The following is a 15,927-nucleotide window of genomic DNA, read 5'->3' on the forward strand; positions in this document are numbered from 1 at the left end:
CCACGACCTATATTTGTGGTCTTTTTGGTTTTCACTTCAAGTTTCTTCCTTCTTTGGTTGGTTCCTTTCTTCGTTCTTCTCCATCTCACTGTCTTCCTTACTCTTTGCCTTGCCTTCTTCACCTTGCCTTGCCTTCTTCTCCTTGCCTTGCCTTCTTCTCCTTGCCTTGCCTTCTTCTCCTTGCCTTGCCTTCTTCTCCTTGCCTTGCCTTCTTCTCCTTGCCTTGCCTTCTTCTCCTTGCCTTGCCTTCTTCTCCTTGCCTTGCCTTCTTCTCCTTGCCTTGCCTTCTTCTCCTTGCCTTGCCTTCTTCTCCTTGCCTTGCCTTCTTCTCCTTGCCTTGCCTTCTTCTCCTTGCCTTGCCTTCTTCTCCTTGCCTTGCCTTCTTCTCCTTGCCTTGCCTTCTTCTCCTTGCCTTGCCTTCTTCTCCTTGCCTTCTCTGGTCTCCGCCTCGGCGTTTGAGACAGTCTGTCCTCTCTCTCTCTCTCTCTCTCTCCCCCTCCCTCTCTCTCCTCTTCCTCTTCTTCTTCTTCTTCTTCTTCTTCTTCTTCTTCTTCCTCCCTGTGCGCGCCTGAAGGCCGACCCACGCGTAGCCGGTGACGGGGTAACGCGTAATTCCCCGCCCTGGGTAGACAAGTAAGGCACGCACGTACCCCCTGGTAAAGGCCAGGCCCCGGGAGGGGTGATTGCCTGAGCTGATACCTTCTGACCATGCCGATTGGTCCCTCCGTCTGTTTCTCGGGAGGTGTGACCTGAGGTGTAAACATTCACCTAAGGCGGGAGTGCCCTCTGAGAAGGTCCCCATAAGGAAGGAGCGCGCCATCGGAGACGCTGGCAATCATGGGGGATTCCTCCGCAATGGATTTCTCTTCTTCTCTCTCGACTTCTGCCCGCAAACGGAAACATGACCAGCCCCCAGTGACAAAAGTACTACCGCCTACCCCCACAGTTCCTCGTCATTTCTCGATCTGAGGACGGAAAGAATTTTTCCTCTATCAACCCTTTCGTTATCCAGAAGGGCGTATATGCCATAGCCGATACTGTTAAGTCTTGTACGAGGTTGCGTAATGGTACCTTGTTACTAGAAACTGAGAGCGCCTTTCAGGCACAGAAACTGCTTCGAGCCACACTCCTGTACACGTTCCCTGTCCGGGTGGAGGCCCACCGAACTTTGAATTCGTCTCGTGGTGTGGTCTATACTAGGTCCCTCGACGGATTGACTGACGAGGAGATTCAATCTTTCCTCGCTGAGCAGGGCGTGACGGCTGTCCATAGGGTCATGAAAAAGGTCAACAATGACCTTGTACCGACCCGGACACTTTTCTTGACCTTTGATAGTGTTAAGCTGCCATCGCGCATCAAGGCGGGCTACGAGGTTATTTCTGTTCGCCCCTATGTCCCGACACCTACGCGCTGCTACCAGTGTCAGCGTTTTAATCACACTCGACAGTCTTGTTCCAATGCGGCACTTGTGGCAGGGATGCTCATGAGGGTGACTGTCCACCTCCGTCTCCTCGTTGTGTGAACTGTCAGGGTGACCATGCAGCATCCTCCCGCGACTGTCCCGTCTATAAGGAAGAACGCTGTATCCAAGAAATTCGGGTCAAAGAGAAAGTGTCCACCTCGGCTGCTCGCAAGCTATTGGCTAGTAGGAAGCCCACGCTGCTCCCAGCGGGGAAATACAGTACTGTCCTCGCCTCTCCACGGACTACCAGGGAGGTGGCAACCCAGACATGCGATCTGACCTTCAGCACCACGGTCGTCCGTTCAGCCAGTGCTAAGATCGCGCGGTCGACGTCTCCTCTTCTTCCCATCACCCCACAGACACCAGCTCCTTCATCAGCTTCTGCTAAGACGAAGACCCAGAAGTCAGATGCACGGGCCTTCAAGAAGGAACCGTCCCGTGCAGACTTCCTACGTACCTCGACCTCCCAGCCATTGACCGGTACTTCCACCAAACGACCTTCCAAGAAGGCTCATAGGAAGCACAGTTCTCCTTCTCCGCCACGGCGCATCTCTTCTCCTGCGCCACCCAGCGGTTGCCGCCCCAGGCCGTCATCCGTTTCGCCTGGCCGCACCGCTAGTAGCCGGACATCTGGCCGTTCACCGGCGGAGGAAGCTCCCCCTCCCGGCCATCTTACCAAGATGGCCGATGAACCTATAGAACCAATGGACGATGACTGTCCGCCTACTGATAGCGGCGGCAGTGCTCGCTCGAAGCCAGGCCCTCAGCGGCCTTCGAGGTGACCCCTTCTTTCATCTTCCTTTTCTTTTTACGATGGCACTTATTCACTGGAATATTCGCAGCATTCGCTCCAACCGAGAGGACTTGAAGTTGCTGCTCCGCTTTCACCGTCCGCTCGTCGTAGCCCTCCAGGAAACGAAGCTACGCCCATGCGATCAAATTGCCTTGGCACACTGCACCTCTGTGTGTTTTGACCTACCCCCTGTGGTAGGTATCCCGGCTCATGGAGGGGTTATGTTGCTGGTCCGGGATGATATTTACTACGATCCCATCACGTTGCACACCGGCCTGCAGGCAGTTGCCATCCGAATTACTCTCCCCACTTTTACATTTTCCATTTGTACCGTTTACACTCCATCGTCGTCTGCCGTTACCAGGGCAGACATGATGCAACTTATTGCTCAGCTACCTGCACCATTTTTGTTAACTGGAGACTTCAATGCCCACCATCCCCTTTGGGGCTCTCCAGCATCCTGCCCGAGGGGCTCCCTGTTAGCAGACCTTTTCAACCAGCTCGTTCTTGTCTGCCTGAATACTGGCGCCCCTACTTTTCTTTCGGACACATCTCACACCTATTCCCATTTAGACCTCTCTATATGTACTCCCAACTTGCACGCCGGTTTGAGTGGTATGCACTTTCTGATACATATTCGAGCGACCACTTCCCATGTGTTATCCATCTCCTGCAGCATACCCCCTCTCCGTGCTCCTCTAGTTGGACCATCTCCAAGGCAGACTGGGGGCCCTTCTCTTCCAGGGCGACCTTTCAGGATCAAACCTCCACAAGCTGCGATCGTCAGGTCGCACACCTCACGGAAGTCATTCTCGCTGCTGCTGAATATTCCATCCCTCACCCTACTTCTCCACGTCGCGTACCGGTCCCCTGGTGGACCGCAGCATGTAGAGACGCTTTACGTGCTCGTCGACGTGCTTTACGCACCTTTAAACGCCACCCTACAGTGGCGAATTGTATCAATTATAAACGATTACGTGCACAGTGTCGTCGTATTATTAAAGAAAGCAAGAAAGCAAGAAAGCCAGCTGGGCTGCTTTCACAAGCACCTTCAACAGTTTTACTCCTTCTGTTGTCTGGGGTAGCCTACGCCGCCTATCTGACACTAAGGTCCACTCACCAGTTTCTGGCTTGACGGTCGCGAATGACGTCCTTGTGGCCCCTGAGGCTGTCTCCAATGCCTTCGGCCGCTTTTTCGCAGAGGTTTCGAGCTCCGCTCATTACCACCCTGCCTTCCTCCCCCGCAAACAGGCAGAGGAGGCTAGGCCACCTAACTTCCGCTCCTCGAATCGTGAAAGTTATAATGCCCCATTCACCACGAGGGAACTCGAAAACGCACTTGGCCGATCACGGTCCTCCGCTCCAGGGCCTGATTCTATTCATATTCAGATGCTGAAGAACCTTTCTCCTGCGGGTAAAGGTTTTCTTCTTTGTACATACAATCGCATCTGGATTGAGGGACGTGTTCCCGCATGCTGGCGCGAGTCTATTGTTGTCCCGATCCCTAAGCCGGGGAAGGACAAGCACTTGCCTTCCAGTTATCGACCCATCTCGCTTACCAGCTGTGTCTGTAAAGTGATGGAGCGAATGGTTAACTCCCGTTTGGTTTGGCTGCTCGAGTCTCGACGCCTACTTACCAATGTACAATGTGGATTTCGTAGGCGCCGCTCTGCTGTTGACCATCTGGTTACCTTGTCGACCTTCATTATGAATAACTTCTTGCGGAAGCGCCCGACCGCGGCTGTGTTCTTTGATTTGGAGAAGGCTTACGACACCTGTTGGAGGGCGGGCATTCTCCGCACCATGCATACATGGGGCCTTCGCGGTCGCCTCCCTCTTTTTATTCGTTCCTTTTTAATGAATCGACAGTTCAGGGTACGTGTGGGTTCTGTCCTGTCAGACACCTTTCGCCAGGAGAATGGGGTCCACAGGGCACAGTTTTGAGCGTCGCTCTCTTCGCCATAGCGATCAATCCAATAATGGATTCCCTCCCAGCTGATGTATCAGGCTCCCTTTTCGTGGACGATTTTACCATCTATTGCAGCGCGCAGCGTACGTTTCCTGGAGCGCTGTCTTCAGCGTTCTCTTGACCATCTTTACTCCTGGAGCGTCGCCAATGGCTTCCGTTTTTCTGCCGAGAAGACGGTCTGTATTAACTTCTGGCGCTACAAAGTTTCTCCCACCGTCCTTACGACTCGGTCCCGTTGCTCTCCCATTCGTGGAGACAACAAAATTTTTAGGTCTTACATTTGACAGGAAACTTAGCTGGTCTCCACATGTGTCATATTTGGCTGCCCGTTGTACCCGTTCTCTAAATGTCCTCCGTGTTCTCAGTGGTATGTCGTGGGGAGCGGATCGAACCGTCCTACTTCGCCTATATCGGTCGATCGTCCGCTCCAAGCTGGATTATGGGAGCTTCGTATACTCCTCTGCACGGCCATCCATCTTACGCCGCCTCAACTCCATACAACATCGGGGTTTACGACTTGCGATCGGAGCGTTTTATACTAGTCCCGTCGAGAGTCTTCATGCTGACGCTGGTGAATTGCCACTCACCTACCGGCGCGATATACTGCTTTGTCGGTATGCCTGTCGGCTACTGGCAATGCCCGACCACCCGTCTTATCGTTCCTTTTTTGACGACTCTCTCTCGACCGTCAATACGGGTTGTATGTCTCTGCCCTGCTACCCCCTGGAGTTCGCTTTCGTCGCCTCCTTCAACACTTAATTTTTCACTCCCTGCAACCTTTCGAGTGGGCGAGAGCCACACGCCACCTTGGCTCCAGGCTCAGGTTCGCGTTCACCTTGACCTCAGCTCGCTCCCAAAGGAGGTTACTCCCGGTTCAGTCTACCACTCCCGTTTTGTCGAACTTCGTTCGAAGCTCATTAATATGACCTTCATTTATACAGATGGCTCTAAGACCAATGACGGGGTCGGGTGTTCCTTTATTGTCGGGGCACAAAGTTTCAAATACCGGCTCCATGGCCATTGTTCGGTCTTCACAGCTGAGCTCTTTGCCTTCTACCAGGCTGTTCTTTACATCTGCCGCCACCGACATTCTGCATATGTCATCTGCTCCGATTCCATGAGCGCCATCCAGAGCCTCAGTGATCCGTACCCGGTTCACCCTTTCGTGCACCGGATCCAACGCTCTCTTCAGCAGCTGGTGGACGTCGGTTCTCCGGTTAGCTTTATGTGGGTTCCTGGCCATGTCTGTATCCCTGGGAACGAAGCTGCAGATGCCGCGGCCAAGGCTGTGGTCCTCCAGCCTTGGACAGCTTCTTGTTGTGTCCCTTCGTCAAATTGTAGCAGGGTCATTTGCCGGCGCATTTTATCGATGTGGCATGCCGATTGGGCTGCACTTACGGACAACAAGCTTCGGGCCTTGAAACCTCTTCCCGCGGCTTGGACGTCCTCCTCACGCCCTTCTCGGCGGGAGGAGGTAGTTTTGGCCCGGTTACGAATTGGACACTGCCGGTTCAGCCATCGCCATCTGCTGACGGCTGCGCCGTCGCCGTTCTGCCCATGTGGGCAATTGCTGACGGTCTGCCACAATTTAACGTCCTGTCCGGATTTTAACACACTGCGTCTTGATCTTGGCCTGCCATGTACTCTAGATGCCATTTTAGCGGATGACCCACGAGCAGCTGCTCGCGTTCTTCATTTTATCAACTTGACAACCCTCTCTAAGGACATTTGATTATGCTGGTTTTTTTAAATCCTATGCCTGTCAGTCTGTCTTTTATCGTGTTTTCCGTTTCGTTGCTGTTTTAAACTTGTGACTCGCGTTGCATTCCTAACGTAGTCTGGGCGCTACTGACCGTTGAAGTTGTGCGCCCTAAAACCACAAAAAAAAGCAAGAAGTCAGAATGTTTTATACTAAACACATTTCAGTTGCTACCAAAATTTGGGCACACATGCTGACTACTTTGTTTTTCCTTAATGGTACTATAATTGTACTTTCCCTTTTTTCCTCTAAATGCACTGCAAGCAGACAAGCTCAGCGATCTAATTAAGGTCGTTGAAGCACAAATAGATGTGGGGATACACCATTTTGTCACTGATAAGTGATGACCGTAATCAACCATAATTTATTTATACTTCTTGACGACACTACATATACATAATTACTCCGCAATCCACGATACGGTGCGTGGCAGAGGGTTCATCGTACCACAACTAGCATCTTCCCTCCCTGTTCCACTCCCAAACAGAACGAGGGAAAAATGACTGCCTATATGCTTCTGTACGAGCCCTAATCTCTTATCTTTGTGGTCTTTCCGTGTAATATAAATTAGCGGCAGTAAAATTGTACTGCAGTCAGCCTCAAATGCTAGCTCTCTAAATTTCCTCAGTAGCGATTCACGAAAGGAACGCCTCCTTTCCTCTAGAGACTCCCACCCGAGTTCCTGAAGCATTTCCGTAACACTCAAACCTACCAGTAACAAATCAAAAGCAGCCCGCCTCTGAATTGCTTCTATGTCCTCCCTCAATCCGACCTGATAGGGATCCCAAACGCTCGCGCAGTACTCAAGAATAGGTCGTATTAGTGTTTTATAAGCGGTTTCCTTTACAGATGAACCATACCTTCCCAAAATTCTACCAACGAACCGAAGACGACTATCCGCCTTCCCCACAACTGCCAGTATATGCTTGTCCCACCTCATATCGCTCTGCAATGTTACGCCCAAATATTTAATCGACGTGACTGTGTCAAGAGCTACACTACTAATGGAGTATTCAAACATTACGGGATTCTTTTCCTATCTATCTGCATTAATTTACATTTATCTATATTTAGAGTTAGCTGCCATTCTTTACTCCAATCACAAATCCTGTGACGACACCTTCCCGTACACCACAGCATCATCAGCAAACAACCACACATTGCTATCCACTCTATCCAAAAGATCATTTATGTAGACAGAAAACAGCAGCAGACCTACCACACTTCCCTGGTGCACTCCAGATGATACCCTCACCTCCGATGAACACTATAAAGTATTTCAGACATAACACATTCAGTCCGACAGATAGCTTTGTGATACTATTTAAAATGCTTAAAGGAGATATATATAGGATGGAAGGAACATTACTCCCTGTTTTATTAACAGAGCCAACGAGGTTTGATACTCCGCGAAGATCGTACCACTTCACACCAACATAGTGATGGCCTTATGAATTTTATGCGTGTCTGCATTAGTTGATGAATCATAGTGAGCACATTCCCACAGTTGTTTGTCTGCTGCTTGGAAATATTTTTTACGTATTCTTGCGTTTCAATGTAATGAAAGAACAGAATGTAATATTGTCTCCAAATTTTAATTAGGACGATAAAGAGTCTGGTAAAAGTTTGAGTTTCTTCGGTTTAGTGGACGTATACATTGCTTATTTAAATTAATTTTTAACTGTCTGTATATTGCTCTGTGTTTGTGTTCGTCTTTAAGTGTATCATTAAAAATGGGACGGAAACGAGAACATGTTCATTTCCAGATTAAAGGCCTCCGTAGCAGTGTAATGTCTAACACCAGGATTGGTCAAACATTGTGTGTTGACCCAAACACCGTAAGACTGAGTTAAGAGGTGTGGTAGTGATAGTGACAGCAGCAGAGTTGTACGACCAATAAAGCACACCGAACACTAAAAACGAAATCACACACGGTATGGCGCCAGTACTCCAACAGCTGCGAACCGTCTGAATTTCTCAGATTACTACCAGCAGAGTCAGAAAACCATCGGTAGAGCAAATGAAAAAGATTTTATTCGTAAAAAGCCGTGGAGGAAACATGCTTACAGCCAACCAACAAAACCCATGCTGTCAAAAAAATTATTGATCGTCAGGAATTTTGTGAAACAGTGATGTCTGAAGCTTTCTGTAATCCCAACCCTGAAGGTAAAAGGAAAACGATGAACGTTTTCTGTACAGACAATAGTCTAGTAGAGTTTCATCCGAACTCCAAGAAACAAAGTGTCCAAATCTGTTCTCAAGAACCAGAGAGAATTTCACCATTCCACCGACAAAAGTAGTGATTGAAGATAATTTTCGCTGGAAGCTCTTGTGAGTATGGAAAAACTGAACTGCATGTGGTTCATGCAAAAAGGACCGTCAGTGGTGGCCAGTATCAGGAAAGCATTGTTACCTTCTATACTACAGCAGTCCGGAATGGTCTTTTCCCAAAATTAGACAATGCTGTTGTGGAAGACAGAGCCACAGCTCACACAACCAAACAACGGCACTCTTGAAGAGAACATTCCCTGTTGTTTGGGATGACTGGGCTGGAAAGAGCCCAGACGTAAACCCTTGTGGGGCACTTGGGGTCAAGACTACAAAATGTAGTCTTAGAAGAACCTCGTCCACGCAAGAGCTTACTGCACTTGATGAGGAATGGCAGTCACCCCTGATAAGACAGCGGTGCTCACGGAGAGTTGAGAAATTTCTTCACAATCAGGGACGCCCACAAAATACAGAAAAAGTGAACACATGATAGTCCAAATCATTCATTCAAATGTAGAAATATGACTTGTAAAAAAAATTTGTGTAATAAAAACGTTCATAAAAATCTTTACGGAGACAGTTTCCGTCCTACCCGTATTTGTGATACATTCACATTTACAATAATTTTTCACTCTCACTTTGAAAATATTGCATCCATATATGTGAATTATTAACAGCGTCAACTACAAATAAAAATGTAACAATTTTTGTTAAAAATACAAGTGGAATTTTAACTGGTAAGTACCACAGACATTGCTATGTAACTTCGTAATGGATGAATAAAGTTCGCGTATAGAATTATAAGTTGAACGGAAGTTGGCTTCGGGTGCCTTTAAACGTTGCTACGTATCATAATGATAATTTATTTCTTTAATGATCGTTTTTATTCAGACGCTCATAAGTTTCTCGTATTGGTGTTACGCAATGCATTGGACTGAGGTGCAGGCGACGCCGCACATCTTGTGTTATTTTGGGGCGTGCTCGTCAGTCGCAAATATTGACCGGCCTAATCTCGGCTGTCAATCTAGCCCCGCCGAGTTTTATGGCGACAATAAAACTGACGGCTCCGTCGGCCAGAAATGTGCAGTAAGGCTGGCGTCATTATTGTCTCGGCACAATGCACGTGGTGCGCAAGCGGGAACATTACGACGAATAAAAAGTCGTCACCCGGGTGCTCATAACAATGGCAGTATGAGTGTGTGACATGCGTCGACTTGGCTCATTATTCTCAAGTTTGTGTCTGGAAATGTGATATGTTGCGTAAGATATGGATGTGGAAGGAAAATAGTCTGATACTTAAATGGCGTAGATTTTAATGTCATCGCGTGGATATCTATGACGCTGCAATCCCAAAATGCTTTGATTATTATATCGCGGATGTCTTCTTTCGAGAAATGTTGGCAGCACTCTAATCTCCAGTTAGTGTTAGTAGCCGTGTGAATTCGACGCTCGTAATCTGCGTAACGCAGCACTAGGTTTACAGTTTTGTTGCTCGACTTGTACAAAAATCACACCGCGGTTGTATGAGTTACAGGACGTGAAAGGGAACCAGTAGTTAAGTAGGGAATGAAACAAGATTGTTGCCTGTCCCTGAGGTTATTCAATGTGTGCATTGAGATAGCAATAAAGGAAAAAAGAGAGAGAGAGAGAGAGAGAGAGAGAGAGAGAGAGAGAGAGAGAGAGAGAGAGAGAGAGAGAGAGAGGGGGGGGGGGGGGGGTTGGAATGAATGCTGTGCGGTTTGGAGATGACGTTGTGGTTGCCATAGAAGGTGAAGGTGAACGGAACGGATATGGTCTTGAAAAGTGGTTACAAAATGTACATTAGCAAAAGTAAACTATGGGTAATGGAGTATAGGCAAATTATATGTGGTGATACTGAGGGAATTAGATTATGAAATTACAGTTTATAGCACATCTTACGTGAGAAACTGCTGCTCGCTACGTGTGATCATGGCGTAAACGGATCGTCAGAAATCACTAAAGCAGTTCGTAATGCTGAGCCGCTGCCGTCACTATGTTACAATAAAATTGTCCTCGGAACAAAGTAGCTGGTACGAACTTCGCGAAGTAATTAGTTTGTGGTGCCCCAGTTGCCGAGCGTAACTTTGTCGCCGACATTGGGCTGTGTAGTGAACAGCCGGCGGCGTTTCGCACTTGTCGCCGCGGGTTCTGTTTGCCGAGTCGCCGGAAGATAGCCGCTAATCTTATCGGCTCTCTTGTTTGTGGCTGCGCCGAATGGGAACAGGTGCAAAGTTCTGGCCCGCCTCTATTCAACGGCACGTTATACAGAGGTAGCTGTGTCGCGCGCTGCCTCTCTGTCTGCCGATCTGACCGTGTCGACGTCGTCCAGTTCGCTGCTTGTTTTGCACGTCACACGCGCGACAATACCGTATGTGGAACATTTCACTATGTTACTCCGAGTTAAATGGTATTCAGTCATGCGGACATTTCAGTATTTCAGCTTGTTTGGGATCGGAATCACCGTTCTAACAGGACCTTAGACAGCAGATTTTAATGTTGTAGGATTTTCCGAGCGAAGCTTGAGAAATGCAAGAAATGGGAAGTCTTCTGGTTTAGTTTCATGTTTAGTATATGAGATAAATAAACTGAAAATGGAGCCTGTGATCACTGAAGGTACCACAGGTTCCCAAAACACGTACAGACAAGACATTCGTGTCGTGTTAATTGACATAAATCCACCACACGGTGGAGGTGTAATCTTCTAGAACGCGTAATGAAAAGTATAATGTGATGACACTAGTTACAGCAATTCCCGTTTTCACTAGAAAAATGGAATGTATTGAGCCTCCCACAAAGTTTGTACAAAGTGATTGGTAAATAGGATATGCTTCAGTAATAGGAAAGAGACGAAAGATGATTGTCGAAATTACGGGGGTGTAACAGCATACCAGTGCCTTCAGTAGACTTTACAGAAGAATTATTAAACATTTCTTAGGACAAGAATATAAAGAATGGAGCCTCAAGAATAAGCAGGCCTTACGACTCATAAATAAACAGTTGATCACATCGTTTACCTGTTAACAGATAATTGGTAAGAAAGTAGTTCGTTTGATTGGTGGTCGTGGTCTTTGTCGTCTTGTTTTTGTGCAAGCCTCATCTCTACTAACTACCACAACCTATATCCATTTGAACTCGCTTACTGCGCTGGTATAAAATATGTACAGAAGAGACTGTAAAGCATATTTGCAGATGACCAACTGATTTTAACCCAAGACTATGAGGATACGAGTATATGCTGCTGTAAGAGTATAAAAAGTAGGGGCTAAATATAAAGGAAAACTGAATACGTGGTGGATGGGAAGGAAGCAGCTACTGACGAATATAAATACCTAAAGGGTAGAATTACAAATGATGGAAATTATATCAAGAACAAATAAGGAGGAGATTCGTATTGCTATATTAAATTGAATTTCTGTGATACGCACGTAAGAATTGATAGAGAAGCAGTAGTTAGGAGCATTATAATGGGTGATTTACAGGTTTACACAATGAAATGGCAAGTAAATTTCTAATTAATAGCTGTGGAGATGAATTTCAGACGTCCAGCAGTGATGTGGAAGAAAAGAGGAAACGGGGAACAAAATAGAGACGAATGAATGTTCAAATTTCGCTCAATGATACTGTTGACTAGAAAGAGCTATAATGGTATGGGCATGTCAGCAGAATGCAGGGAGGTCAGTTTCTATAGTGTACAATGGACTGAATATTTAATGGTATAAGAAAGAGTCTGTCGGCTACCTAACACTTAGTTAGCAGGGTTTCTCATTAGTGACGGAGAATATTGTTAAATACGTGAGGAGGATTAGGAAACCACGGGCAAATAGCGCACACACACTAATTATGTAGTCGCTGATATAACGTATAAACATACGAATCGTCAGGATCAACGTGCAGCGAAGGCCTGCCTCCTCCTCCTCATCCCCCCCCCTCTCTCTCTCTCTCTCTCTCTCTCTCTCTCTCTCTCTCTCTCTCTCTCTCTCTCTCTCTCTCTCTCTCTCCCCCCCCCCCTCCCTCTCCACACACTTTTGTTAGTGGATGGTCATTGGGAAAGTGCCCCACAGTTGACCGCCCACCAGAAATTTCGCATAAGCGTCTATAACTGGTGACGTGTATTGCATCAGTATTTCCTTGTATCATTCAACCCTGATGCCCATTTGCTATCCGTTAACGAGCGATAGTGTCATCAGGATGAAATTTTTGTGGCTCGGAGACAGTCTTAACGGATTTCGGACAAATGACGTCGTTAAATGTAACTTACTTTTGTCGAACAATTTTGTGCACGTGGGAATTTTCTTGCGTCACCGCATTATCGGAAAGTACACAAGCTCTGTCCTCAAATTCTGCCTCTTAGAAACAAGTAAAAGCATTGAAAGACGGTCTCTCGGACAGGAGACAGGTTTCCGAAAGTCTGTTGCAAATTCTCGAGGTTTCAGAACCGCTCATTCTACTGTTGAAGTCTTAGAAAATTTTAAAGCCTGGAAGTGCTCACTTCTCCGATCCCTGTTAATGGCGACAGAGTGCCGATGGATGTAAAGTTCTGACCCTTCCAGAAAATGTAAGAAGCTGAGTGAGTTAAGATGTGCCCACATAACACTTAAATGATGCTGTTGTCAACTTTATTTATAGGAAGTGAGATAATGAAATATAACACGTTGTCTGCACCAAACCTATCTTCCGACTAAAAAAGTTGGGTATCGCGTATTTTTAACATAGTATTGATGGTAAAAAGACCAGTATTTATGGTAATATATAGCAACTATTTATGAACATACCTGGCTGCTTATTTCCTTGTTTGGCATTGTAATTTCCATATGGTTTAATTTCTGTAAAACCAATAGATCTTACTTCAGCTTTTTTACCCATTATTTCGGTATGTGTATAATGTATACCAAATGATAACACGAAAGCAAACTCATAAACGGCTACATTTCAGTTTATTAAAGTTATGACATACCTAGATTTAATACCTTATCTTAACGTGCATATTGTCTGTTATATGTGTTAGTGCTGATTTAGGCGATGTTGCTACGACGCTTTGCTAGATAACATTGTTTTTCGTAGCTTGCAGAATCCAGGCACAAAATCAGCAGCTGAACAGAAAGTATTCAGTACTGAAATGCATATTCAATATTAATAAATTAAACTGTCAAGGGTTACCGTTTTCAGTGTTTTCATAGCATTCTTTGCGCAGTCAAGGTAGCCCTAACTTCAAATATTCTAAATGTTTTTTCTTTGTTTTGCAGGTAAGCTGCAGTTCCCGGCACTTCATCGAACCACTGCTAGTGAGTAAAACTAGTGAGCTATTCTGTCAGCCCAATAACTTTGAAGAAACCGCCAAATTACACGAGCGGATGCTGTGGTCAGTCTAAAGCAGTTCCAGCAGGTAATTAAGGGTTTACGATTGCCATGGAGGAACCTGTGAAGCTGTTGAGTATGGCTGAAGTGGCGAAGTGCAAGGACAGAAATCGTACTGTCATGGTAATAAACAACGCCGTGTACGACATCACTGCGTTTTTGGACGATCACCCCGGAGGCGCGGAAATTCTCATAGAGCAAGCTGGGAAGGATGCTACAGATGTTTTCGAAGATGTTGGTCATTCTACTGATGCGAAGGAAATGATGGAAAAATACAAAATTGGCGAACTTGTTGAGGAGGACCGCGTCCAAAGAACAGCGAAGCCATCAGCGATCTCAGACACTGGAAATGAAACAAATTTTAGTTACTGGAAACTGTGCGCCGTATCTGTTGCATTAGTAGCTGTTGCCACGGTTTTGTACAGAGCGTATTATATCGAAAAGGGTCACTAACGCAAGAACCGTACAGGAGGACGTAGCTTACAAAACCGTATAACTAGTGAAGTAGTCTCCAATCTCCTTTGCATGATGGTTCTGTAATACCAGTAAGGCTAATGGGATGTACAGTTTCTTTCAAATGTAAAACTTGAAGGAAATTCTCGCAAGCGGATTTTAGCTTCTTCAGAATTATAACTGAACTGCTGATCTCGAATTTATGCAATAAAGGAATACTAAAAGAAATCCACATAAATGACAAATGGCTCTAAGCACTATGGGACTTAACATCTGAGGTCATCAGTCCTCTAAACTTAGAACTAAAACCTAACTAACCCAAGGACATCACACACATCCATGCCCGAGGCGGGATTCGAACTTGCGACCGTAGCAGCAGCAGCGCGGTTCCGGATTGAAGCGCCTAGAACCGCTCGGTCACAAAGGCCGGCGAAATCCAGATAAAACTACCTCAAGAATTAAGCTCGGATAGTTCATACTTTCTGGAAACTTCCATAGGACATGAGTACTAACTCCGCGTTCATTAGTTCATCAATTACTTTGCTTCGCAAACGAAAAGTCGTACGCACAGTCTTTTTGTGTTCGTCCTATAATACATTTTGCGCAGGGATGAAGAGCATTACACAGCATAGACTAGCTTGGGAGCTGCAAAAAACCAGTCTTCTCACTGAAGACGACAACACTAGCTGCTCATATAGCACACGGTGTTGTAAGACATGTTTTCAGAATCTTCGTTTTGGTCAAAGTATTAACCCAGTGGCGCATAGCGTCCGCTTGAGTGAACACCTGTAAATGGCCGCTTCAGTGGAGTTTTCAACGAGTCCTTTGGCTGCAAATGCACACTGTCCGTTGCAATGGGTACTCACTGCTGGTGTTCTGTCCTGCAAGCTTTTGCAGCCTCATGACTGACTGAAAACGCCAGAGAAGTGATCATTAAAAACAGCCCTCTGCAGTGAATAGTGGACCACACGGTTGAAAGGACCTACAGTTTCCTGACATTACCCTATACCCGACTGTCCACAACTGAGATTTGCACGTGGCTGTGCACAGGAGCAAAGTATTTGCCACTTCAGAATCATTTCCGTACACTTCGACCAACACCTTTAGTTTAAGAAGTGATGTATAGAATAATTACAGTACTATTGAAAAGGTAAGCTTCCTTAGAATTTAATTTATTCTTCGATTACAGTTCTTTTTCAGCTATTGACACGATCGTCGTGGCACTTTCTTTTGGTAATATCAGTTAATTGGTCTTGGTTTGAGCTTCCTATTTATTCTCCTTATGTTAAATTGTGACTGTGCTCACCATTGCTGCGCTGCAGCCTTATTAGAGACAACTCCTAGTGTTGTTCTTTCTGCACTACAGTGTGCATCATAATGTGCTGCAATCGTGACGAAACTTCTGGTGCGATATGGTTTGATAAAACCCAGGGGGTGTGAAGCGTTAATTTCAAAATTAAAAAGAACACCCCTCTCATGAAATGTCTTGTTTCAGGTAATTAGCCTTAATATTGCGTTCACATTGCTTGTTTTCGCTGATTGAAGACGTTACTGGGTGTCCTACGTGGTAAGGTCAATACTCAGGGAGTCCGACTGTTCATTTGGTACACATGTAAATGTTGATCATGATTATGAAATTTTAACAAATTCTGAATTTGTAACCCACTGTTACATGTTGCTTGCGTGTTCCCCATTTACGAGCAATTCACAATTTCCAAGAAAGTTATCAACTACTACTATGCTCGTTTGTTTCGTATAAAGAACGTGTTGTCTCTTCAGTCTTAGCACCTCTACGTTCCTTTGCGTGCAGCAGTGTCCATGGTGTGACCCCTAGCAGTTAACCCCGC

The 15,927-nt window shown here is 46.1% G+C and overlaps 2 protein-coding genes across 6 annotated transcripts in view; both read left to right on the plus strand.

The window, feature by feature from the left end:
- The window catches only part of LOC124717362 (spectrin beta chain), a 496,390-nt gene that overhangs the window by 186,457 nt on the left and 294,006 nt on the right, over window positions 1–15,927 (plus strand). The window lies entirely within an intron of this gene.
- The window catches only part of LOC124716734 (cytochrome b5-like), a 46,071-nt gene continuing 43,822 nt past the window's right edge, over window positions 13,679–15,927 (plus strand). Inside the window, exon 1 of the mRNA XM_047243278.1 lies at window positions 13,679–14,041. Within this exon, the coding sequence (XP_047099234.1) occupies window positions 13,679–14,041 (363 nt within the window). The remainder of the gene's footprint in view (window positions 14,042–15,927) is intronic.

The sequence above is a fragment of the Schistocerca piceifrons genome, chromosome 9 (genome assembly GCF_021461385.2).
Source record: "Schistocerca piceifrons isolate TAMUIC-IGC-003096 chromosome 9, iqSchPice1.1, whole genome shotgun sequence".
Lineage (NCBI taxonomy): Eukaryota > Metazoa > Arthropoda > Insecta > Orthoptera > Acrididae > Schistocerca > Schistocerca piceifrons.